We start from the raw sequence: 26,420 nt of genomic DNA, 5'->3' as shown, positions 1-26,420 counted from the left end.
CCAAAATGTATACTAATTACTACTCTACTACATTTAAAATTTTAACTTTAAAGGAAGAGTTTTTTTTTTTTTTTACTTCCCATAGAGTTACAAATTACTTTTCTATGGTGTCATATATCATTCACTTGAATATCCTGAATATTCGTGATGTTTTTAACCAAGAAGTATACATTTCTGAAGATAGGAAATGGAGCTCAAAGTTGGGTTCTCAAGACCACCAAAATGAAGTTTGTAACTATTTTCTGAATGTACACAGAAGAAAAATTGGGAAGAAATATACCTAAATACTAAACCTGGTTGTGTCTGGATAAAGGGAAGACGAATAATTTCTTTTTTCTAATTTTTATCTTTTAGATTTTGTAGCAAAATATAAAGAACTAGCCATTTAAACATTCATTGATATCTTTCACATCTACTTCATTCAGTTACATGAATAGATTAATATTAGTTTCATATCTTTTTAAAACAAAAATGTTCAACCAAATGTTTTTGTTTCTCAAGAAATCTTACATGAAGAACATTTACCATATCTGATGTGATAAAGACCATATTAGGCTCATATATAATTAGCTGAATGTCAATATTTAAGAAAAATAAGCAAGTTATCAAGTTATTTATCATTATCATTTAACTATATAGAACTGACTGTCTGGATTTAAACCAAGATTTGCTTCAAATACATTCACAGAAGTTCAATTCAAAATATAAGCCTAGCATTAGCCAATGGCCTATAGATGACTACCTTCTATAATGAAGAAATATTTTTCCATTTATAACCAACACATGATTACTTTCCAATTAAAGTACAAGTAGGATCACAATTTTTCTATGTGATATTCTTTTCCCTTGTATAGGAGTACATAAAAATTGTATAGGAATATGCAAAGCAGAGGCCATGGAAAAGAGGGTTCATGTGTTGTAAACATGTAAATAGGTCAAAGAAGTAGCTTCTATCACACAATTCACACAATTCACAAAACTATGACACACAAATAAATATCCATGTAAAATTAGAAAATCAAGTGCCACAAAATGTAACCCTCTCTTCCAGATGATACTAGAAGCATATTCAGAATGACATGTTAAAAGTAAAAAACAAGAACTTCTTCAGACTTAATCACATCTTTCCTTCCCATTTAAATGATTAGACTAACATATGAAGAACTCATCTTTTCAACAGTCTTTGAAAAAATAATAATCCTGAAACATATCAGTCTGCAGCATAAAATTCATTATCATATACTCTATTAATGTCATTAGGAAATACTTCCGACTGGAATTCTGAAAACAATGCACTGTCCATGGGCCCCATTTCAGCAATGAGTACTCAGATTATTTTTAAAATATTAAAACCAGTGCCCTTCCTCTAAGACAATTGGCAGCTGCAATAGCCCAATGTTGCAGAGCCCTGGATCTGGGCAGATGAAGGCCAGCCCTGCCCTAAGGGCGTTGTGTGAACAAAGATGAGGAAGTGACTTAACCTCTCAGTCTCAGGCTTCTCATCTGTACAGTGTGATGACAAAATGTCTACTCTGTGTCATAAAGACTGAGAAAAGTGCCTAGCATTATCAGAACTTGGTTGCTTTTTCTTTAATTATTAATTTTAATGTGTATTTTCATATCAAATCTTAGGGGGAAAAATATTCTAAAGGCAATGAAAAGCATGGATTCTTTTCTGATTTTTGTGTGCCTGGAGCTGCAGATGCGAGCAAGGTGTGAGTACCTTTTTGGAAGTCCCAAAAGGAGGCTGGGTGACTTGTGTGTTCCCATTTGGAAAAAGCCCATGCCAAGACTGCATTCCTCTGAATCAACTTTTATCTCATTCTTAATGGGTGATGAACATTTAGGCTTTGCTGACTATCAAGGATTTCCCACTACGTCTGCTGTCCCTCTGATACTGAGGAACTCGCCTGAGTTACAGAAGGTCTTTTCTCCTTCCCTTTTCTTGCCAGAGTGTCCAGCCCTTTTAATGAAGAAAATATCCCCTTCTTGTTTCTTCCTCGCTGGGTCAGTGAGAGCGTTCTTTTCCGGAAAGCAGAGTCATCTCTAGAACAAACCTAATTAAAAACACAGTTTTAAAAATCTTAAAACTTATTATTTGGGTGATAGAATTAGCTGCTGCCTGAACAGAGGTAAGCCCCTGCTTGCCTGTAACCATCATGTTCTGACCAGAGCCAAATGCTACCGCATGTCTGACATGCCAGAAATGCATCCCCCAGATGCATTATATGCCCCATGTGCCCAGACATCTCTTATCTGGGCAACACAAGCCTAATTACAACATTCAGATCTCTCTAGGGTGGGCAGCAGGCTCGACAAACTGACCTGCAGACTACCCCCTGCCCCCAGGCTGGAGCTCGTACTGTCCACAGAAGCCAGCCACCCAGGAGCCAATGTCAAGAACCTAATGGAGGGCTCTGTGCAGTACACACAAAACCACCTTTGCTCAGCCTTTTAGTTCTTCATACCATTATTGCTACTCCTCAGGGATTTCCACCTTCCTGACCAGATGAAGCAGAACAGACAGACGGCAGAGGCAGACATGAATATTTAATAACTGTCTATGAGTAGGTGGGCTCCAAGAAGCCAGGACTCAGTACAGCAGGCTGCCTCCCACCCCCCACCCCCGCAGTGTCTGGCATGCAGCGGGGTGGGGGTGGGGGGGGTCCCTGGACCGTAACTAGGTTAAGTCACAGGAGAGCTGAAGGGCAACCAGCTGGGAAAGGGTGAACATCCACAATCCCCCCCAAATGCCACAAATGGCCTTTCCCAGGAACTTACTAGAGCATGGAAAGAAGAAACTGACAAGATGCCCAGCCTGCCGAGGGCCAGCTTGGAGGGGCGGCTGGCGGCAGCGAGGAGGCTCTTGGGGTTTGGCAGCTCCCCGCCTTGTAGGCTGGCCAGATAGCAACGCATCCTGAACAGATCCATGTGAAATTTCTCCAGGTTCTGCTCCCATTGCTGGATCTGTTTAAGAAAGAACAGGGGCAATTTAAATTAAGATGAGATGTTTTCATGGGTCCAACTGAATATATGATCCCTTTCACAAACTTCAAGGAACAATTTGTTTCAGCTGGTGCTGTATGGTTGAGATGAGCCTTCCCTGCTCGCCCCATCTCCAGCCCTCCTCCCTAAACACAGCGAGTCAGAAAGCACTGTGCTTCATCAGGATGGCCCAGGACAAAACAAACCAAAACACAGCCGGTGGTCCCAACTCCAAACCATGCCAACTTAAGGCAGAACACACAACTGTAAATCGGTTATTTCACTTTGTTTAATTTCCCTACACGTTTCCAGCCTCTGATCTTAAACCAGATTGACTGAATTGCCTACAAACAAAGGCTGGATAATGACATAGTGACTTTTACATTGTCATGCATTGTGAGTAGATGACTCAAAAATAATAAGAAGCAAATGGACTTCAGGGGTGAAGGCAGATAGAGCTTCTACTCCTACTGTAAGTATACTAGAGAATAATCGCCATCTATACATCTGAATAAAATTAAAACACATCTAATTATTTACACAACTGAAATGTCTATGTGCTTCTTCAAAACTGAAGTTATGAATTGGTAAAGAAAGACAGTCAAATACCAAAAGGTGAAGAAGGCTCTAGTAACTTGCGAAAACAAAGGAGAGCAGAAAGCTGGCCTTCCAGTGGTAGCCTGAGCAATCGCCACATTCAGATGGTCTGCACTGAAGGCTGGTCATAAAGATGCATGTGTCACTTCACTTGCACCAGCTGCATCACTAGTTTGGTAGTGTTTAGCATCCAAGCAGATTCTAACTCATCACAGCAAACCTTCAGGTCAATTCTTAATTCCGGATAAATGATACGTTGAAGTATCTCCAACACTTAATGTTACGCATCCTTCAGTCTCTTAAGAGAAAAAAACAGTACAAACTCCGGTTACTCCCCACACCCCCTTCCATGTTTTCCAGATCTATTTCCTAGGAAGGTCAGCACACACCTTCTCCCCATGGAAGAAATATAATGGCAGATCATGACCTGAGTCAAAGGCAGAAGCCCAACCAACTGAGCCACACAGGTGCCCCACCTGTTGGCTTTTAAAAATGAACATGACCAGGTCATATTCCTGAAGAGTCTACTCATTAAGTGTGGAACCTAGGAATGTTTACATTTCAAAAGCACCTCCACCAATTCTAATTCACAGCCTTAGTGAGGACCACAGCTCTAGACTAACAAGACAGCCCAAACCAAAACTGCAAATCTCTTCTTGATCTTACCATATAGGAGAATTTTAGATTCCAGAAGTAACAAATGACTATTACACAACCATGAACTGACACCTACCAGAAGCTATAAGCCACAGTGAAAACTATACTCCCAGTTCTGTCTCTCAAGTATCTTCTCTAGCTAATTGCTGAAAATCCACAATTACAGACACATTCTTTTGTCTTCTTATAATATGCAGATGTTTCCAGATTGGGTAATGTATTAAAGTGTACCCCTCATTTATACCTCTGGGTGAAACTGTTTTACAAGATAATTTCTAGGGGCTGTGTTGGGGAAGGATGCATCAGAGGACAGAGAAAGAAGCCTATGCACCCATGGTGGAATACAAAGACAAAAAGATCAAATAAAATAAAATCCAGGTCTATGCCAATCATGAGAGATCAGGGAAGAGGACACTCTTATATTTTCACTGAATTCTGCAGTTTACCAAATATTTTTAAAGGCATCACTTAATGTATTTATGTGATTACATCAAAACACCCCTGGAAAGTGAAGACTAGACATCTCCACGCAAAACCTGGGACAAAATGCAGGGAGATTCATGAGAAGAAAATGGGTTTAAATGCTTACATCACTTAAAGGAAGAAGAGTTTGGGGCACCCAGACCAGGCTAAAGCAGACCTTACAAAGAAGAAGTTCATTACCATATGCAATTATGTTTCAAGAAAACTAGTATCTCAATCAATACCATACATGGTAGAGATCGTTTTAAAATTAAATTGCACGAAAAATGCAAATGAGAAGGGACTTTATGACTGTTCCATTTTAACAACACCTCTTGTGTTCATCCTGACTCAGCCTTTGTGATGGTTCATTCTCTGTGTGTCAACTTGACTGGGCCATTAGGTGTCCAGAGTTGTGGTCAAACATTATTCTGGGTGTTTTTACAAGGGGGTTTTTGGATGACATTTAACACTTAAATGGGTAAGCAGAGTACCAGAGACTGCCTCCCCCATGTGGGTGGGCCTCACCAATAGCTGAAGGCCTGAATACAGACCAGAGAGGCTGACTCTTCCCCAAGTAAGAGAGAATTCCTCCTACCCAGGGGCCTTCCAATTGGGATATTGGCTTTTTCTCTGACTTTGGACTTGAACTGAAGTATCAACCCACCCTGGGTTTCAAGGCTGCCAGTCCTGGAATGGGAATAGTACCACCAGCTCTCCTGGGTCTCCAGCTTACTCATGCTGCAGATCTTGGGACCTGGGTGCCTCCATAGTCACGTGATTGTGTTCCTCATAATAAATCTCTTTATGCACAATCTTTCATACCTTCTATTGGTTCTGTTTCTCTGGAGAACCCTGACTGATCCAGCCTTCACCTCCATAGATTTCTACAGCAAAGTCCATCAACATCAGTCACACAGTTATTCCGTACTTAAAGAGAATATTTCTCTTATTTCGAAGGCCATGGTTCTTTTAGAGAGGATCCGCCACAGAGGTTAAATGAGGATTTGTTGGATAAGAAACAATGAAATATCTGGTTTTTCTTTCCACAAACTCATGGAAGTTGTAGAGAAGGCATTAGGAAAATACCAGGTATCAAGTATGGTGAAGGATGTACATTCAGGTGCCTGGGTTCCTTGGAGGGAAGAGGAAAGCAAAAAGGCTGATGCACAAGCTCAAAACAGACCCAGTGACATTGAGAGTCTGCCAACATGTGAAGTGAGCTCACACAGGCAACGGGATTACCACACCTTTGTTTCTCAGCAGAGGAAACTGAGTCCTCAGAGGGGAGTGACTTGACCAGGGCCCCAAAATAAGCTCTCCTTTCCAGATAAGCAAAGGCCTGGAGTGGATCCTGAGGTAAGCAGTGTATGAGAGTAAGCTTCTATCAAAGCACTTATAATGCAGTCCTTGAATCCCGAATCACAGGCCCCTTTGCTCATGAGGCAAATATGTGTTCACTCTCCAAGACCTACTGCAGCAACGCTCATGTAAATTTTCATGTCACCCTCATTTCTCCCAACAAATCCTCAAGTATTCAACATGGAATGATGTAAGACCATCTACACTCTCACTTGGGTGTCCTGTGCATACTGAACATTGGGCATTTCTGTCTCCTTACCCACCTTGATGTACAAAGCTCATCCCAAATCTTAAGCACTGTTAATGAAAAAAATAAACATATTTTATAATTATCCCTCAAAAGATGAGATAAAGATACATTTTTACAAATGTAAAGGGAGAACCAGAAGACAGTTTTGTAGCTCTTCAATGTTATGTGGGGAAATTCCCATCACCATCATCACTAACACAGTAATGTTATCTGACATCACATTAATCAAGGAATTTCTGGAGTTTTTTTTTTTTTTTCGAACAGCATCAAATGCCAAAATGCCCAAAATCAATTCCCTTAAAACAAGACTGTTTTCATCCTTTTTTTCCTTAAATTCCTTAAATACTGACCATTGTCCTCAGACATTTATTTTTTAAGATAAATATCAGGACATGAAAACAAACACTCAATTTCCCTAAAGTAGACTGAGCTTTTATTTCTTCTAACATCCTGCACAAAACAGAAAAACAACATGAAGAAAATTCGCTCTAAGGAATTAACTTCCATTGCAAAAGAAAAAGTACTAACAACAAAATTAAGGACAAAAACTTCCACTTTTAAGCACTGTAACAAAAACAGTGCAAAAGTTTCCCCTCTATGGCAAATACAGCTATAGTCATTTAATGAGCTCAGAAAGGTTATGATCTGCTGTAGAAAGTGGGCAGCAGGAAGGAGAGGGAGCCTAATGCTAAAAATAACAGATGAGTAAATGATACATAAAAACTATGACAAGCACATTCCTGCCACACCCAACATCCCTAGAAAAATATTTTCTATCATTTAGTCATGTGATCACAGTCTTTGGTCATTTGTCCTTTATGAGGTCTTTTTTTTTTTTTCTTTATATGAGGTCTGTCCTAAAAGATCATTAGCTTTTCCTTTTCAGTAAGTAAGATGAAAAACTCTGATGCAGTGTTTTCCAAGCACTACAACCTACCCTTCTCAGAAGAATCCATCTGGTGGTACAGATTACACTGAAGTTAACTAGTTGGTTAGAACAACCAGCTAAAGTTTAGAGAATATGTTTTGTTCTTCCTCTGAGATAGAAATCACATGCCATAAAATATACTCCATTTTATAATAAATATGCTTCCCATCAAATTAAGCCCAAAAATACAAGTTACAGAAATTATTTACAAACTAATTTTGGAGGGCACCTGGGTGGTACAATTGGTTAAGCATCCAACTCTTGGTTTTGGCTTAAGTCATGATCTCCAGGTTGTGATTCGTGAGACTGAACCCCATGTTGGGCTCCATCAACATAGAGTCTGCTTGAGACATTCCCTCTCTGTCCCTCTGCCCTTCCCCACTGTGCTCTCTCTAAAATAAATAAATAAGGGACCCTGGGTGGCTCAGTGGTTGAACATCTGCCTTTGGCTTAGGTCATGATCCCAGAGTCCTGGGATCAAGTCCCTCATCGGGCTCCCCATAGGGAGCCTGCTTCTCTCTCTGCCTGTGTCTCTGCCTATCTCTCTGTGTGTCTCTCATGAATAAATAAAATCTTTTAAAATTTTCAAGAAGAAAAATAAACAAAACTTAAAAAAAAAAACTAATTTGGGGCCACTTGGCTGGCTCAGTCAGTAAGGCATGTGACTCTTGATCTTGGGGTTATGAGCTTGAGCCCTACACTGTATGTAGAGATTACTTAAAAATAAATATACACATATATACAAAATAAATAAAAATAAAAATTTTATACAAAACCATTCATTACATTATTAATCAGCAAGCAAAACACAATCTGATTTATTATTGAGAGGCAACAGAGTCCAATGGTTAGGAATGCACACCTGTGGTCAAATGCCAGCTCTACCACATGCCATCTCTGTGACATTAGAAAATTTACTTAACCTCTCTTAGGGTCTATTCATTCATCCAATGATACATATAACTTTACCTCATGCAGTTACTTGAAATCTTACATGATTATGGCCTGAGATAGGAGCCCTGATAAATCAGCTCAGAGGCCACGAGACTAAGGAGTGAGGCCAAAGAGAGGATACGTTAGCTGGGAATGAAAGAGGGAAGGCCTGAGGAAAGGAAGCCCAGAGCTGGCAATGAGCTGGGGTGGGGCCTACAGAGAGGAGAGCCCAGTGTGCCACAGGAAAGAGGCCAGGAGACCTAGGTCTACTCACACACTACTTCGGGCAAAGCACCAGGGATACAGAGATGGGAAAGTTATGGATCCTTTAGGAGCTCGTATCTCAGACCAGGAGCAGTCTTACACACAAGGGGATAATTATAAACAATGTGATGAGGGCTATGATAGAGACCCCAAGAATTATAAAAGAATGAGTGGGAGGGAAGTGAAGGGCAGCTCCATAGAGGAAGTAATGCCTAAACCCTTCATCACAAATGAGAAGAGATGAGCCCAGTGAGGGGCACAGGCAATAGGGCATGTCTGTACACAGATGTGTGTGGCCTACACGGTTCTTCTCTGTAAGAAAAAAAAACCCAAAGAAAGGGATGGAACCTGCATGATGTTTGGCTCTGCTAATATAGGTAGGAGAGGTCTAGGGGCTTTATCTTACAAGCAGTACAAACCACTAGAGGATTTTTAAACCAGGCAATCACATGATCAGATCTGCTTTATAGAAGCAAACACTCTGGCCTCATATAGAAGTCGCATCTGAGAAAGGGGAAAACAGAGCCTCCTCAGTGGTCCAGGGAAGGGACAAGACAGTCCTACTTGCCTTCCATCTCTCACCTGCACACCGTGTGCCTGAAAAATCAAACTGCAAGGTTGTACCATATCATTTCAGAGCACTCTGCCTTTGCTATGCTGATTCTTGGCCTGGTGTTCCCTTCTCTATTCCTCCCCTGATTAACTCCTCACTCTTCATGAAGCAATTCAGGCATCCCTCCTCCTGGAAGTCTTCCATGACTACACAGGAGGCTAAACCTCCCATTTGTCTTCCACAATACTCTGGAGTATCATTTGCTCCGGAGTCACTAAATTATGTTGAAATAATATGCTTAACTGACTGGCACCCTGCTAGCCTGAGAGCTCTGGGGGGCAAAGACAGCATCTTTTTGAATCTCCAGTTTGTGTACATTTGCCTGGTCCAGATACGCACTTAATAAATGTTCACTGACCTAAACAGCATGCCCAGAACCTCCATAATCTGGCCTCGTCTCCTCAAACCCTTTTTACCAATATCTCACGCTCCAGTGTTTTATTCCCCAAATAGCTGCCCACAAACACACACGATCCACATTGTATTTTCTTCAAGGCTCCGTTCACTTTATTCCCCCATCACCACAGTTTCCAACTGCCTAGATCCAACTCATCCTCTTTACCAGTTTGAAACTTTAATATTTAAGATGAAGCCCACGTTTCCCCAAAGCCCAGAGCAACCCCGAGCCCACGGCCCCAGCCTGCTGCTCCCACTACCTCCTCTGCCCCATTCTGACTGCTTTCCAGCACCCAGGCCTCACAAGCCAACAGGGGTTGGGGGGGGGGCGGGGGGACTGGTGAGGAGCATACAAAATGCATCCTCAGGATGCGGGGAAGCCATCTGGGGGGAAGCCAAGATCGCCAAAGGGCGATGAGGTTTGGTCTCTGTTTGCTTGTTTAAAATAATAAACGGGAAGGAAAATAAAGTACTAACTGGACTTAATTTACAGCTCTTCCTCAGAACTTCAAAAGGAATCCAACATGTGGATGGCTACACGGTCTGCTCCACATTGGATATGCTCAAATGAAAGCTGTGTCATCCTGCCCCATAGAATCTCCAAAAGGCCCTGGGACAAGCCCATGGGACGGTCTCTTTCAAGAAGCACGTTACCACCCAACACTATGAAGCTCGGCCGTTATGACTATGATAGCCTCATTTTATCTTTTTATTTGGAAAGGGTGTACACAATGATCTTCTCCACCCAAGCACTTCAAAGAAAATCTGTTCCAGAGACTTTATCGTGCATGATGTAATGGACTCTGTAAGTTCTGCTATTATTAGACTATAAATGACTCTATCTGAGGTTCTTGGGGTCTCTGCGGGAAAACACTACATAAATAAAATATTTCCTTTTATGTAAGATAAAATATATTGACATTGAGAGTTTTAAATGGTAAGTGGATAGAGCACTACTGCTCTTTCAAAGAAGTTTATAAAAGGTAGATTAGAGAAAACTATACAGTTACGGGATATTTGGGAGATCATGTTCTTATTGGTCTTGATTTGAAAATACCTTTGCCTTTGTAGCTTCACATAACATTCTCTAGTCAAAGACCATCTCATAAAAATAATTCTAAGCATGTGCTTTTTCATCCCCTTTACGTTTCATATACTTTGCGTCTGCAAGTAAAGAGCTAATAGCTCTCTTTACCGCCATCTGGTAAATGAGCTAAGGACAGTGAGCCCAGCAAATGTAATTCGTGACACCCACCCACTGCAAAGACCTCTGGGAAAGCATGACTCAAATACAATCTTAGAAACTGCCGATATGGGGGAGAGAATATTTTCAGGTGGAATTTCTAAAGATCAAACCCAATTGTTTCTTACCAGAAATGCACAAGCACAATATGAGAAGGTAACTGTGTTCACAGTAGGGGCAGGGAGAGCAGGGGAAGGAGGGAGAAGCGGTGAAGGCAGCGAGAACTTAAATGAAAAATTAGTAGTATCAGGACACCGTGCTTAAAATAACTAATGATTCTGACAAAGAATGCATAATGTGCTACAAGTAATAATTAAAAGAGCTTCTCTTCAGGCCATCCAACCAACGAAGACTCTTGGATTTGTGTCCAGTTTATGTGAAAGTAAAACTCTGCTCCCAGACACATCATAAATTAGTTGTTTGGCAACTATAAAATATACTTAATGAAACTGCATTTAGTGGAATAAAATTACACTTAATGAAAATGTGTATTTTTTTTCAAGTGTGCTTAGACTTCCTGTGACCATAAAAAGGAAAAGGGAAACAAATGCGGGGGTGGGGGGGCAGGGGAGTGCGAGGGGCAGGCCAGGGGTGTCTGCATGTTGCCGGATTTCCCTTTTACTCCCTGGACCAAAACATTTGACATTATATAAGGACCTAAAAACTCCAAGGTGGACATCCCTTCAGAGCACTAAAGTATGGCTGCAAAGGTAAATTTCAGAGAGCCAGTAGAAGTCCAAGCCACACTTCTTCCCATGTGATCAGCCCGAGATTGTTTTACTGGAGCCACCATGAACACTCTGAGACACATGAATCCGTGAGTTTCACCTCAGAGGACAGACTATTGTGGCTACTGGATCCTTAGAAATTCAGGACCACACAGGAGATGTGGTACTGGGATAACCATTTCTCCTCTGCAAGCTTTTTGGATTTGCCAGGTAACTCAACATACCGTCACATCTCTACATGCGATGAGCACAGAAAGCTGGGTGATGGGGACCTGCCTCAGTACCTAACTCTTCCTGGCCACGAGCAGGGGAGGCTGCTCAGAGGAAGCAGGCAGAGGGCAGAGATAACTCAGGGTGAGCTCCTGGCAGCACTTCTTCCAGCCATGGTGTTCCTGCCAAACTCCCACACACCTGCCATCTCCCTTCCTTCTGTCAGGCAGTTTCAACTCCCTTTTCAATTCCTTCTTAACTGGAAGTTTGTATTTTGCTAGCAGGTACTCTTTAGATAAATGGCACATTCTCTTTGAGGAGTAGTTCAATTCAGGAGTGTAGGATACTCTCATTGAGATTCCGTAGAATTACAGAAATTACTTACTCTGAAATACGTTTTCCACATAAGTTGTGAAAACTTCTGGAGACACTCTGCACCGAGCCCTGGTAACCACACATCCAGACCAGTGCCATCCCACTAAATCACAGCTCTCTCTAAGCCTATCTGCCCTCCAAGCCATTGCTTGATTAATCTTCTAAAGATACAACACTCATCCTGCACTTATGAAGACAGAGATGCTAGAATTTTCATTGCCACATGTCTAAGTGCCGAGGGCATGTGAGCAAAGGAAAACAAAAAGCTGCTTCTCCTCCTCCAAAATTCAAACAGCATAGAAACTGGCTATTTAATTATGATATGAATGTGGAACTAGACCAGAGAAAGCATTTTCCTAAGGACCATATCTGTTATAAACAGAAAAAAAAAATACATATACTGTTTTTTTGGAATCCACAGATGGGAAGAGCTGTGCTACACCAAACCATACTTTTCAAAGCCACCCTCTGTATTAGAATCCTATCTGTCTAATCTTCTATTGGTCTTATTATACAAATCTTGGTCTGAGAGGGACTATATGAAAGAGTCAGCCAGGCCAGAAAGAACTATTCAGTATTACGAAAAAAGCCTTGGTCACAAAATATTCCATTGGACACAAAACAACAACCAAAGGTTGTAAAGCCTAACACGTCATGGATGTCACAAAAGTGCTGCCATTAAGTACTTGAAACAAGAGGCCACAGAAGGAATCTCCCCCACAGGTGTAGGAAACATCACCGCCATTTGCATTCAAACTCAGATTTTTGCTCTAAGTGACATGAGCAATGAAAGAAAATACACAAATAAGCAGTACCTGGTTTTCTATGGCTTTCCTGTTCTTTGGGTCGCTCACCACCGACAGCTGTAACTCTGCCATCTTCTTCATCTTGCTGTCCATATCTATCTTCTGAACAAGGTTTTTGGTCTGGTTCTTCAGTAGCCGAACCGTGTCCTCTTTCCCATGCTTCTTTGCAAAAAGGGATGCGCAAGCTGAATGTATGGCAGTGACCCAATTTTCCAGATCTGTCTGGCTTGTGGCCTAAACACATGGGGGAGAAAAAACCTATTTGGAATTGTTTTACCACAAAGTACCATCCAGAGTGGGAGGCTGGGCTTTGATGTATAACCCAAGAAGTACTTCACTTCATAAAAACTGTTTAATTTCAAAAACACACACAACCACTCAGCTCAGGTTTGCAGGCTTCCTTGACTCCAGAGAGTCTGAGACAATGCCCGGAGCACAGCAGAAATGATCGTGTAGCTCCAAATATGACAGGACAACAAACTACAAACAAGCTGTGAGCCAAGAGCAGAGGAGTAATCCAAACACCAGGGTAGAGTCACTCAGCTCAGTGTCTACACTATGCTATGCTGTTCTCTAAAAGGTGCTTCTCCTCATAATTTTAATAGAGTGAGAAAATATTAGGGCTTAAAATGTTAAACTCTGAAACCTGGATATGAAATTTCATCTATGGTATGAACTCAATTATGAAATATATAAAAAAAATGGGGGTGGGACAGGACATCACAACATTAAAATAGTTGTCTTTGAGCACTGGGAACATACCTAATGGTTCTATTCTCTCTACTCTTAAGTCAACTTCAGACACAATGACTACATGCAATTCTCACATGAGAAAAATATTTTAAAAATAAAGCAAGTTTGAAAAAAGCAGAATGGGCAAAGATTATGATTCTAAGCAGGGCTAAAAAGCCCTTCCACTTCCTTGATGTCCAGAAAAACCACACACATTCAAGCTACAGATTGATCCTCCAATGATCTCTGGGATCATACAATAGGACCTACTGGGAAAATTTCTGAGAACTAAGGATATTTGAACTAAATCACAAAATACTAGTATCACACTTGCCCCTGAGAAATCCATGCAGATGTTTTTTTAACTTTTTTTAAGATTTTATTTATTTGAGAGAGAGCACGAGCCGGGGGGAGAGGCAGAGGGAGAAGCAGGTTCCCCGCTGAGCAGGGAGCCTGATGCAGGGCTCAGTCCCAGGACCCCAAGATCATGACCTGAGCTGAAGGCAGGAGCTTAACCTAAGCCACCCAGGTGCCCCAGTCCATGCAGATTTAATCTAATGTTCTTCCTGTCCCTACAATTCAGATTAACAGCAATTCATTCCTTAGCGTTAGCGCATCAAAGAAACTCTAAGCAACCTTTCTGTTATGAGAAGGAAAATCAAATCTCAAACTCTGAATCTTGTAAGTCAAGTTGAGGACAGCAATAAGGCTAGATGCCCAAAGAGTTTACCTAGAACTGGCAACAGGAAATCCTGTGCAGAGATTTCTAAATTCCTAAAGTCAGCTGGCTGAGAGAACATTATATTCCTGCAAGTCCTGCAAGACTCCTCAGGGTGTCCAGGACCATTGTCATCGAGACACCTAGGACCCATGAGGTCTTCCATGAGCCTTACCGGTCAGGTATAATCTGCAGCCCAAATTGGGTCTACATGCCGCAATGGGTTTAGACTGGGAAGCTCTTCAGAAGCATACTTCACTTCCTTCACTTCTACCTCTTTCGAGTTAATCACTAATACTTAGAATTTCTTTAGCACTTAACACATGCACATTTTTTATCCTTAAATAAGCAATTCTATAAGCTATTGTTATCCTGCTGGTTGAAGGATCCAAAGCTCGGAGCAATTCAGGAAGTACTCTAAGGTAGCATACACACTCAACGACAGCACCAGGACCTCATACCTAAGGCTGACACCAATACCAATGGCTTGGCATTACACCATGCTCTTAAGCTTCACATTTGCTAAAAAATTACTAAAAATCGTAACAGCAGATAACTTGAATCTTAACATCCTAAGCCCACTTCCATTGGAAATGAGACCTTACAGCATTTGTCTATAAGGTTTTCCTGAAAAGCTGCTCCTTCTACTTGTACTGGGATTCTTGGGGGAAAATCGAAAGCTCTCCTAGCCATACTCTGCAGGCTTCACTTAAAAGCCTCCACTCTGGGAATTTCAGACCTTGCACCACTAGATCATGAGCTATGCCAGAATGGAGATCACGATTTTTCTCTCTTCCTATCCCAAAGACCACCCCATGGGCCACAGCCTGGCACTTGAAGGGTATCCCAAGGAATGTTGGCTGTATGAATGACTTAATGACACCTGACAGCAAACAGAGGCCAATTCTCTTGCTTAAGCTCCCACCCAAAGACTAAGCTTTTACTCTATTTCATTGTTAGGTTCTGCCTCTTCATTCTGTTCCTTCTTGTCCTCATAGTACACATGCCATTGCCTCAACCCCACATTTAGAAAGCTTGACACTACCTGGAAAAGGTAGACATCTCCAAAGGAGTTGCTGAGGCAGAACACGTTTTCCTTCTTGGGATGTTCTGGGACAGACTGCACTATGCTGTCTTCTGCAAACAAGGCACAGCGAGGGGCATTACTCTGATCCATGGAATTCTTCCCATAGGTCTCGTAGAATAGCAGGGTGCATCCTAGGAGAGAGAGAAAGAAGCAAAGTAACATCATCTCTGTCATAGTCCTGAGGATCCAAGAAAGTAGGGAGAAGGAAAGGGATACATCTTTGAAAAAAAAAAAAAAAAGGGAAGGGAAGGGAAGAAAATGGAATGAGACAACCATGTAATATAAAAGGAAATTCTGGTATCCAAAGCATGCCTTGTCATATTAATGTAACTCAGATGAAAAGGAGATGTTTCTGTAAACACAGTAACAACAATACCAAGGAATATTGTTGCTTACTCCATCAGGAACTCTTCCAAGTTCTTCAATGGCTCATTCAGTCTCCAGAGCAGCCCCAGAAGACAGGTATGGTTATTAACCCCATTTTACAGATGAGAAATATATAGCACTGGGCAGGTCCCACAGCTGGACTGCAGCAGAGCAGGGACCTGAACCCAGGCACGAGTTACAGAGCCCTCGTTCTTAACCACAACACTGCATTATTTAAGAGATCTGAATGCAGAAAGAAAACCCATCCTCATTAGCTAAGGGAGCTTCTACACTTAGAATTTGTGGTAATAAGAAAACAAATTTACCTGCAGAACTTTGCCATTTATGATAAAGTACCCAGTTAATTCTCCAAATGCCATGTAAACTAATTTAGTACTAGTGTATTCTTTTATCTCACAATAAGAAGAGATAATATTGCAAATTTTACTAGTTTAGATTAAAAGGGAAAAATGAAACTAAATTCTCTCTCGATTTTAAAATATTACTTGAAAAATGCTTGCAAGTGCACAGCTTTCCCCTAATAAGCTAATGAGGTACTGTAGGCAGAAGTTATTAAGGATCTACTTTGATAATTAGGTAGGAGTGTCTGATGATTATTAGATGCCATTTTTAGGCTAATTCTAAAATGCTCACAAGTATGTTCTCTTGTTGAAAAACCTTCCTTCCAATGAACACATTTGAGTACTTCTCAAGTGCTAAGCCCTGACATCCAAATAGGGCAGATAAGGTCACCATCCCCTGCTCTGCACAAATCTCGTAGGTTGATGGTAAAGCAGCACCAGCCTGGTTTCAGCTGTAGTGTGAATGAGTGAGGTCCACTACGTGACTGTTTTCCCCTTTGAGTTAGGAGTCCTCACTCCTAAAAGTCTATATGTTTTTTATAAGCTATTTCATGCTAGCCAGTCTCATTTCTTCCTTCGAAATCCCATCTTAATCTGGACAGGTAAGTTCAGATAATGGAATCCAGTGCAGCACAGAAGCCAGGAGAAAAAGATGCTGGCAGGCAGGTCTGCCCTCAGGAACAGCATCATCGGGACAGCATGTTCTTCCTCTGTGGTACTTACTGATCCCAAGAAGCATTAGCCATGTTTCTTCCTGCAAACAAAAGGCTAAGAGAGGCTTCCAGAAGGAGGGAAAGCAACAAGAGTTACATGGCCAGGGCTGTTCCTGCAGGGCTGATCAAGTCTCTTTTTCCAGCACTGATGCACTTAGAAACAATGTCCCCAAATCTTTCCATCAGGAAAGGCCTGTCTGCTGCTATGTATGCAATCTGCCATGACCTGGGGACCCAAGGAGCGGGGGCGAGGTGATAGACCCATGCCAGTTCTAGCCAGTTCTTTCTGAGAGGTTAACATTCACTTGCCAGTTTCCCTACCATTGTACTCCCAGCGGCTGTGGTTTGAGTCATTACATCTAGAGGAAATGAACACAACCCTGGGCAGGTGCCAAGAAGCCGCCAACCCAAATGCCCCATCTGCGATAGACTGCAGTTCTACCGGGGCAGCGCAAAGCCAAAACAGGACATGTCCTTTTAGACTCAGGCCAGAATGTAAAACAATATGCCCAATTCTGTTGTGGTGGGATTTAAAGAACAGGAAATCAGTTGTAAATCTATTCCATCAAAGTCAACTTTATCTGTGTCCCCAATGCCAGGGCAATAACGCTGATGGAAAGGGGTGCACCCCTGTCAGTGCAGCCCTCCTGCCCCCGCTGCCTGTACCCAGCCTGCGTCCACCAGCCCTGCCCAGACCCCACCAGAAGCTGGTGTTGGCCTGGAGGACAGTGGAAGTTCTTCTTGCCATGGAGCAGAAAGAGAAAACAGACCATAACAGAAGTGGAAGTACAAGAATAGATGAAGTACTATAAGAAATACCATCAATGGAAAAAGAGAGTTAGTCTCATCTTCCCTCAAACCCAACCTTCCCTTTGATACCCTCTCAAAGCCACGCTCATCACGCCATCCCGAGCTGCCCTACTGCAGGCCAGAACCACCAGCAGCCCCCAATTACTTTGGGAAACTCTCTCCTGACGTCATGCATTCTGAGGGATTATCTTTTCCACCTTGCCAACTACTCAGTCCAGGAAGTCCCCTGTGAACAACGTGAAAATCCGATCGTTGGAAAAGACATTCGGAAAGCAGAATTATCTTTGTTAAAAATGTATTACATCCTCCAAGCCCCCAAAAACATTCACACCCTTAACACACTATATATTCAACACAGGCATACAACCAGACGGTGTGCTTATAGCTGCTCTCTCCAGAACACCATTTCCAATCTATTTGCCTAGGTAGTTCAAGGATAATTTTTAAATTCTGCTTAAATGTACATGTGTGTATATATACATGTGTGTGTTTAAGATTAAACCGAATAGTTAAGTCCAAACATTACAACTTGGAGTCTAAGCCAAGAGAGTTGAACTCAACCTAGTGAATTCCCAGAGGAAAGAGGTATAGAAAGCCACATGGAAAAGGTTATGCTGGAAAAAAAACATCTTTATCGCATGACTTTCCTTGGCTGCAAAGGAAAGGAAGGAATGTGTGCTTGATAACATTTACACTTACAAAGAACCCTTTATCCATGGGTCTTGAAGTGTTTTACAAGCAAGCACCAAGACAGCAGTGCAGAGTCCAGAGCACAGATCCTGGAAGTGTCAGACACCATCCCTTCCCCGGGAAGTCAGCAGCTGGAGTCTCTGGGGAAACCAGAATCTGGAGGGGGAGTGCGGGACCCCGCTCTGCCAACCGGAAGTGAGACCTGCCTGAATCTCCTCCCCCAGGAAACCTCCCAACAATCTGGCTCTGCACAAATGTCTCCAGGGGCAGGGAAATCTGGAAGATGGCATCCCTCCACATGCTCCTGGCTCTGGTCACTTTGAATTCAGAATCACTTTGCCTTCCAGCTATTAGTCCTGGCCCAACCTTTGGAGAACCAGAATAAATGCAGCACCTCTTCTACAAGACTATTGCTCACTGCCGCCCCACTCCTGGTTTTCTGCAGGCTAAGTGGTCCTGGATCTTTACGCCACCCTCCAAACGGCATGACTCAATCTTTCCGGCGTCACCTATGGCCCCAACTCTTAGAATAGGTCACGGACACACACACACACACACACACACACCATCATCAGCCTCCACCACCACGGGGGGTCGAGGGGAGCTTCAGAGCCATAAAAACAGGCAAGGAACAATTTCCCAAAGCATCCATTTTAACAAACAAATTTCACATTAATAAATACAATAAATAAATAAACACAATAAATAAGAAACAGATCCGTGTCACATATGGAGTCGAGTGCATCTCTTTCAAACAACATGCAGGAAGGAGGCAGCTTCAGGCTGTGATTCATAATCAATCCCAGATGCTCGCTCTCCTGAGAAGACAATTTCACTCCCCCCTGCAGTCAGAGATACTTCAGGTCAAACCTACTCAAGAATCCTCATCTGGCTTTACTAACAGGGCTCTGCACCATCATGCTCCCAAGGACAGAAATGGCCAGCTCCACCCAGGGCAGAGGAAGGAGAGACTGATGTGTCTGTAGAACCGGGGCCATCTATAACGACGTGGCCAATGATCACATTCACTCCTTTAAATCATATTTACTTTCATACCAACTTCGTCAGTATCAAATCAGTATCAATCAGAAACTCATTCGAGGAATGGCCTACAGGTCAAATCTCCAAATTGCCTTGTAATACTCTGCAGCCACATCTCCTTATGCTATACTTGGATAGATATCTGATTATTAAACCTGAGAGCATAACTTATCCCTTAAAATTATATCTTGCCAGATTCAATCCCTTATTCCGACTCTCCAAATTTCATCTGTCACCTGGTGTAAGAGCCTGCCCAAACAAGGTTAAAGTTCTTGGCCTTCCTCAACCACAATGTACCACAAGCTAGAAAAGGGGGACTGGGTCGAGTTTTATAAACCCTCCAGTTTGCTAGGGAGAAGTGTCACTTAAAGACAAAATGCCTTCCATAGTGCATCTTTCCCACACAGGCTACTGGGTTATCATGAAATGGCACCAGCTCCCTAAGGCCAAGGTGGGGACATCTCACAATTTCTACATGGGGAGGCAAGGTGAGGATCCTTGTGGGAGAGCTCCAGGCCTTTCACACAAACTGTCTGCAAATATAATTCCCATTTCTGCTTTCTCTCAGGATAGAGAAGGCTGTCGCCCGATAATGAGGGAAGCTTGGCTTTGAACACCACACTCAGTTCCTCTGACGGAGTCACAAGACGGTTGTGCAGAAGTGCCAGAGGCTGTGAGGCTCTTCCTGTTTGCATCTGTGTAAACCATCTTTACATCTGTATAAATCCACACTGTACTGACTCAGAGCCTCGCTATTCCTCAGGACACTTAGATCACTTCAAATCTATACATCCGCAATGAGCAAGGCAATTAGAATTTTTAAATGGCAATGCTTACAAGAAACTTGCAGCATCTTAACAAAACAAACCCTTACTCCTATTTCCTTTATGTGAAGAAAAAGGGGGGCATTTGTTTGTGATGATCACAATTAGACTTTCTTAGTTTATAAAGGTTAGAGGACACAAATCAAATAATCCAGATGTTCTTAGTCATACAAGCTGAGGAGGATTCTTCTCTGGAGTTCTGAATGTGTGCAGAATACAATACTCAGGATCTACATTTGGTTACTTATTTGGAATATTTTTACCCCCAGATGCAGGGAAAGTATTAAGAATGGTGTGGAAATACCTACTATAAAATAATAAGCTGTATCTATGGAATTCCATCACTTTGTATTAGTATAAATAATATATCTGAATATTATGCAAGCCATATTATCTAGGTTTGAGAAAGTATCTGTAGAAAAGCAGGCTGGGAGACTGTGTATCAAATCCCTTCACACTGACACAAATTAACACCAGACTGACTGGTGCTTCCTAGGAGAGAGGACAGCTCGGCCCAATGATTCCAGGGGCCCTCCTGAGTCAGCAGGGCACTTACCTTTCAGGGTTACCCAGTACTGTTTCCACTTCCTCCGGGCCACCAATTCGAGCTTCCTTTCCTTCTGCAAAGTGACGAGGGGTTTGAAGAACAGCCATCCAGCTTTTCGGACCACCCCTTGTTCCTTCTCAAAGAGCAGATCAAGTTGCTCCAAAGAGCTGAGTGACCCGCTGCTGGAGTCTGCAGTGTCTGTGGACGTTTCTACATTCTCCGTATTAGTCCTACTCATTTCCAACTCCCGCATGAAATTCTCATAAATGTTCTGCTGGAGGGGATCGCTGCCAATTGCATGAGCGGATTCACTTCTCTGAGACAGGATCTGAGCTGAGCCTGCTGGCCACAGGGAAGCAGACACCTGGAAGGGCCCCTGCAGGTCTGCGTTCAGTCCATCTGAGCGGCTGTCGAAGTAGTCACTGCCTTCCTTGGACCTTGGCTCCTGTAAGCAAGGCAGACGAGCACCCATCAGAGGTTATGGACACACAAAGCATCCCTTCCCCAACACTGCAAACGTGTCGTCTGTTGTTTGCTAATGCTGCTGCCGCAAAGCAAAATCCTTTAACAGAAATGCATCTTCCATCATCAAGTCACCAAACCAGAAAGAACTGTAGAAAGTGTTGTTGCCCAACACAACTGACATCCAGTGGAGTCAATGCTTACAGACATAAACAAAATACTACTGACTCTCCTTAATCTAACCAATGTTGAGCATCAAGAAATTAGCTAGTAAAAAAAAAAAAAATTAGCTAGTATATTTAAAACACATCAGTGAAGGTTTTCTAGGCTGACATTTCTTTGCTAACTATGAATAATCGGTGTCTTCCTGGAAGGAAGACTCCTTGCAGTCTGTCTTCCACCCGGATCCTTTTAAAGTTAAGGCAGAAAATCTCTAGCTCCAGGGTCAAGATGGGTAAGGAATAGGCACCGGGATGTTGTTAGGTGTCGTTATGCACACTTTTCGTCTGCCCAAAACACGGTCTCCAGCTTCTGCCTACCTCTACTTTAATCAAGACTTGAAGATCTCTAGCATTTATTTTCCTTCTTCAGATAGTAAAAACCATATACCTCAGACTGGGATTCTTGATCTACAAGAAGTTTTTGCTAGTAACTGTTGTTTTTCATAAGTAGTTTTGGGTTTTTTTGTTGTTGTTTTTACTTATTTTGGGAATTTCTTCTGTAAAATATATTCATTTACTCATATCTTCTTATTCGAACATCTATTTTATTCCAGGCATTGGGGATACCAAGGACATGACTCTTAACTTTAATGTGTACTACAACATAAAAATCAGACCCAAACAGCTCTAAATAAAATAATATTCATATAATAATAGTTGCCCCCCTATTAGACTACAATGCAGTGAGCACTCTGACCAGGCACAGAGCTGAAAACATGGACTGTTTCCTCATTTAGAGGAGGACAAATCTATTTATTTAAGAAAAAAAACTCTCATATAGGCCATTCACTGGTAAACATCAATTACTACATTTTTCAGCAGAACGTGAGCCTAACTAAAGACTCAAAAGACACTAACATTCCAAATTTAGAGCTTAGATTAAGGTAAGCCTGCAGAGTGGTGCTAAGTACACACATCTATCAACTCAGCTGCTAGAGGGCTTTCCATTATATTGCTTTACCCATTAAAGTAAAAATGAGGGGAAACTGAGTCAAGGACCACTGACCAAAGGCCATATTTTAAATATTGCGCTGTGTGGAGGGGTTTCCCTTTCAGAAACTCAATCCAGAAATCCAGTAGCAAGTATCTGCTATCTTTTGTAGGAAAATCATCAACTGGAGAGTGCTTCCAAATAGCCAGGGGAAATAAACAACTGAGCCCCAAGCACAGCTATTACTAACAAAAATATTATTTTCTACTTGTGTTTACACTATGTCCCATAGTTATATTTATTTATACACATATGCTTATGCAAGAACAGAGCAAATAAGCCAGCTGTGGTGAGTCACTTAGAGAAGAACCTTTCAAAAAAGTTTTAAGATATTTTTAATTGTCATTTTATTGCTCTTCAAAAACACCTAAGAGGTGAAGGAATACTTCTCATTTAGCTAGCATTTACATCATTTCAGCTATGAATATGACTCTGACTCATAGCCACGAAACACTGGGATGCCTCTGATACCCAGCAAGAGCTATAATGGAGTGTTTCAAAACAAGCCAAACCCTGCCAGACAAAGACGCTCGGGTGCCAAACTTAAATGTGACCTAAAAACGTTCCTGACAGTGTTTCTCATAAGAGAGTCTTCCAGTTGTAGTGTTGACTTTTAAATGTTCCACCATAGCAGAGCATGACAGACTTTCCTCTGTATGAAATGGGAAATCATTGCATTTTAGCATTTATAACTGGTTCTGAGACATAGATGTGTACTTTTCCAGTTCCTAATACATTTCTAAGGCTTTCTATCAAGAATCCTAATAGCCAGTGACTGATTTTCAGGGTAACAGGAATGAATGAATGGACATCCATTCCTAAATCAGCTCAGCTAGATTTCTTGATCAGCATGCTATGGGTGTGAAACTAAGGAACCAGGTCACACACGTACACAAAGCAGTCTGATTTCCATTTCTCAGCAACTGGATAATCATAAGCAATGGATAACGTACCATCAGGACCAGGGCCCTACAGCAAAGATAAGAGAGGGACTCAAGAGACATCAGTGACTCTCGGGAGCTAAAAGAAAACTAATCGTCACCATTCCTCACTTTCTAGGAAAATATACCAAATTCACACCTGGAAATTCTTCACATGCCTTTCATCAGAGAGCCTGTGAAGTCTAGAATTAAGACAGAGAGCCCGAAGGCCAGGATCTCTGCATCCTGAATCTCCTCTGTCAATGCTACCCACCAAAGATGCCTGCCCTCCCCCATTCCTTCTCCCCTCCCCCCACTCCTCTTCCTCAGAGTTAGGCATGGCCATGTGACTTGCTTTGACCAATAAATGTGAACAGAAGTGAAATGTGGAAGCTTTAAAAGCCAACACACTGGGCAGCCCAGGTGGCTCAGCAGTTTAGCACTGCCTTCGGCCCAGGACCTGGTCCTGTAGACCCAGGATCAAGTCCCATGTCGGGCTCCCTGCGTGAAGCCTGCTTCCCCCTCTGCCTGTGTCTCTGCCTCTCTTTCTTTCTCTCTCTCTCTCGAATAAATAAATAAAATCTTAAAAAAAAAAAAAAAAGCCAACATATGATTTCCTTTCTCCTTCTGCTATCACAGCTTGAGGTATTCCAAATGGAACTGCTCTGTGGACCTGCGGTCCCAAAGAGGAACAATGAAGACCAGGGTGACAACATGGGAAAGAAAGAAGTTTTGCTTGTGCTAACCCTCAGAGATCTGAGAGCTTTTTATTACTTCAGCATAACCCAGCCCACCCTGACAGAACTGAAAGTTCACCCAGGACAGGAACAAGGACTTACAGTGCAGCCCAATGATATGAAGAGTTTATTGTCATCAAACACACACTACTTGCTAGCACATGTTGTGTCTCTCTCTCTCTGTCTCTGATTAGTGTCATATTCTTTTTCAGTTGTGTATTTTTCCTTACTAATGTATCTGCTTTTAGGGCCTAACTTACCCTACTGGTTGAAAGCCCTTAAAGAAAAAAAAAAAAAATGTTGCTCTTTTTATATCATTTTTTTAAAAAGTCAAAACAAGTAACTCTGTCCATCATGGTAAGGGGTTTCTGGACCTTAACCCTGCTGACAGACAGAAGTTTGGGTGTGTGTGAGAGAATATGCATTCATTTGGAGCCATGTTATAAAGTCAGAATTTCTGTTCCCATGCATTGACTACATTTTTAAGGATCTAAACCTGATCTTTGCCATGAATTGTGCAAGGATTTCAAAGGAGGGAGAAAAAAAAAAAAAATGACCAACAAAAGTGGCGTACTCACCAGAAAAATTCATCTTGCTCACATTTATAGATTATCAATTGTGGCAACATAAGCAAATCTAAAAAGCTGCCTTCATAGGACACTTTTTAAAAAATCCAAAGCAGTTTAACATTCAAAAATCCCAAAGCAATTCTTCGTAGTTATCAACAATATCCTGCCCATGTGGCTAAGTGGAAAATGTTTAGGTACGAGGTTTAGCAGAAATGGTGTTGGCCCTGGCTTCTCCACCAACCAGCCCCGTGCCTTCAGGGAGGACTCTCAAATTCCTTACGCCTTACTTTCTTCATTTTTAAAATGAGGGGGAAGTCCTCCCCAGCTTTCAAAATTCGGATTCTTTGATCGTATAAGCAGTCTCTTATTAATTCCACAGGCTTACAAACCATCCAGAGCAAAGCCTCTGGATGATGCAGACTTGAAGGCGGTCACCTCACCCAGGGGCAGTGAGGAGGGCCTGAACGGGACAGAACATGGTCAATACACCATGGTACTGGTCAGCTGTTAGCTCAACTGAACCTGAACGCACTCAGCAGAGTGGTGTGTAAGCCAGGCCACAAACACAGAGGAGAAACATAGTCTCTACAAACAAGAGATGTACAATAACTGGCTCAATGCCAGGATCAGCGCGGGGTCACGGAAAACGACGGCTACACGAGTCAGCATGAAAACACGTGAATCAGAGGCATGAAAGCGGTCAGTGTGGGACTGCAGCCTCAGAGAAAGCAGGAGCTACTTTCCCCCATCAGGGATCAACGTCTGTCAGATGTCTGGGACACAGGACCCGTGAGAAAAGGTCTAATTTCCACCGGGCAGTGGTTTAAGAGAAAGAAGTGATGAGTAAGGAGTCCGAAAATTACTACATGTGGGGATGTGAAGAGTTGGGCAGCAGGATGGGGATCGTCTGCTCTTGATCTCTGGGTAAAGGGCGAGCCAAAGGCAACAAAGCACAACATCGGAGAGGTGGTGGTGGTGTACCTCATGCCTAAGGAGGAAATAACTAACAGTTTTACAGGCCTGAAACAATCTACTCAGGGAAGTCATATTCTTTTTCACCCCCAAATCACTATAAAATTCTGTAATTACCTATCTATGGCGGATACAGTGCAGTGTTAGTAGAGACAAACTGCCCGCTCAAGTTCTCGTGACATATTGTGCAAGTGGGAGAAAAAAAAAAAAAAAGAAAAGAAAGAAAAAGAAAAAGCTTTCTTCCTTCTACAGATAACTAAAAGCAGAAACAAACAAAACAGAAAAGTCAAGAGCCAAAGAGCTAAAAACCTATCAGCTGCCGCGAGTTGCCTAAAAAGGCAACCCCCTTCCTGGCGACGAAGCCACTTCGCTTCCCCCCGTTACCACTTTATACATCATCGTCATGTACAGGCATCACCGTCCGCACGACTCTTGTTTTGTCAGACACTCTCGTATTGTTGCTGTTACGTGTTCTCGGGTGCAAGAGGTCTTCAAAAGTGTTTGCCATCGCCTTAGAAGGCAGTGAGATTGTACATTGTACAGACCTTTCTTTTTTTTTTTTTTGATGTCTCCAAAAAAAAAAGTTAATTTCCCCAAAGTAGCATCAGGTTCAGGAAGGCCCCTCATCCCCGAAAATAACGACAGCCCCTCTCCTTTTTGCTCAGGCTTTTAAAGAATAAGCTCTAGGGAAATTGTCGGGCGGCCAGCTCGTCGGGGCACTCCCCGGAGCCCGGTGCTTGCTGGGGGCGGCGCCCGCACAGGACGCGCGCGGAGGGGCTGCGGCAGGCGGCGTCGGCCCCGGCCCACGGCCCGCGCGCTCTGTGACGACCGACCGGCCGCCGCGCGCAC

At 42.5% G+C, this 26,420-nt stretch overlaps 1 protein-coding gene across 6 annotated transcripts in view; it reads right to left on the bottom strand.

Moving 5' to 3' along the window:
* The window catches only part of TIAM2 (TIAM Rac1 associated GEF 2), a 217,946-nt gene that overhangs the window by 77,034 nt on the left and 114,492 nt on the right, over positions 1–26,420 (bottom strand). For 3 of the 6 annotated variants that reach the window (XM_072828504.1, XM_072828511.1, XM_072828508.1), the window contains 5 exons: positions 20,709–21,144; positions 15,305–15,477; positions 12,819–13,043; positions 2,782–2,967; positions 1,911–2,057 (listed from right to left, as the gene is read on the bottom strand). In XM_072828504.1, coding sequence (XP_072684605.1) covers positions 1,911–2,057; positions 2,782–2,967; positions 12,819–13,043; positions 15,305–15,477; positions 20,709–21,144 — 1,167 coding nt within the window. Of the gene's footprint in view, positions 1–1,910; positions 2,058–2,781; positions 2,968–3,594; positions 3,752–12,818; positions 13,044–15,304; positions 15,478–20,708; positions 21,145–25,965; positions 26,300–26,420 lie in introns of those variants that run through there. The other 3 variants (XM_072828516.1, XM_072828518.1, XM_072828522.1) reach the window with 3 other exon arrangements.

Source organism: Canis lupus, chromosome 1, assembly GCF_048164855.1.
Source record: "Canis lupus baileyi chromosome 1, mCanLup2.hap1, whole genome shotgun sequence".
Classification (NCBI taxonomy): Eukaryota; Metazoa; Chordata; class Mammalia; order Carnivora; family Canidae; genus Canis; species Canis lupus.
This window is presented reverse-complemented; position numbering and strand designations above follow the sequence as displayed.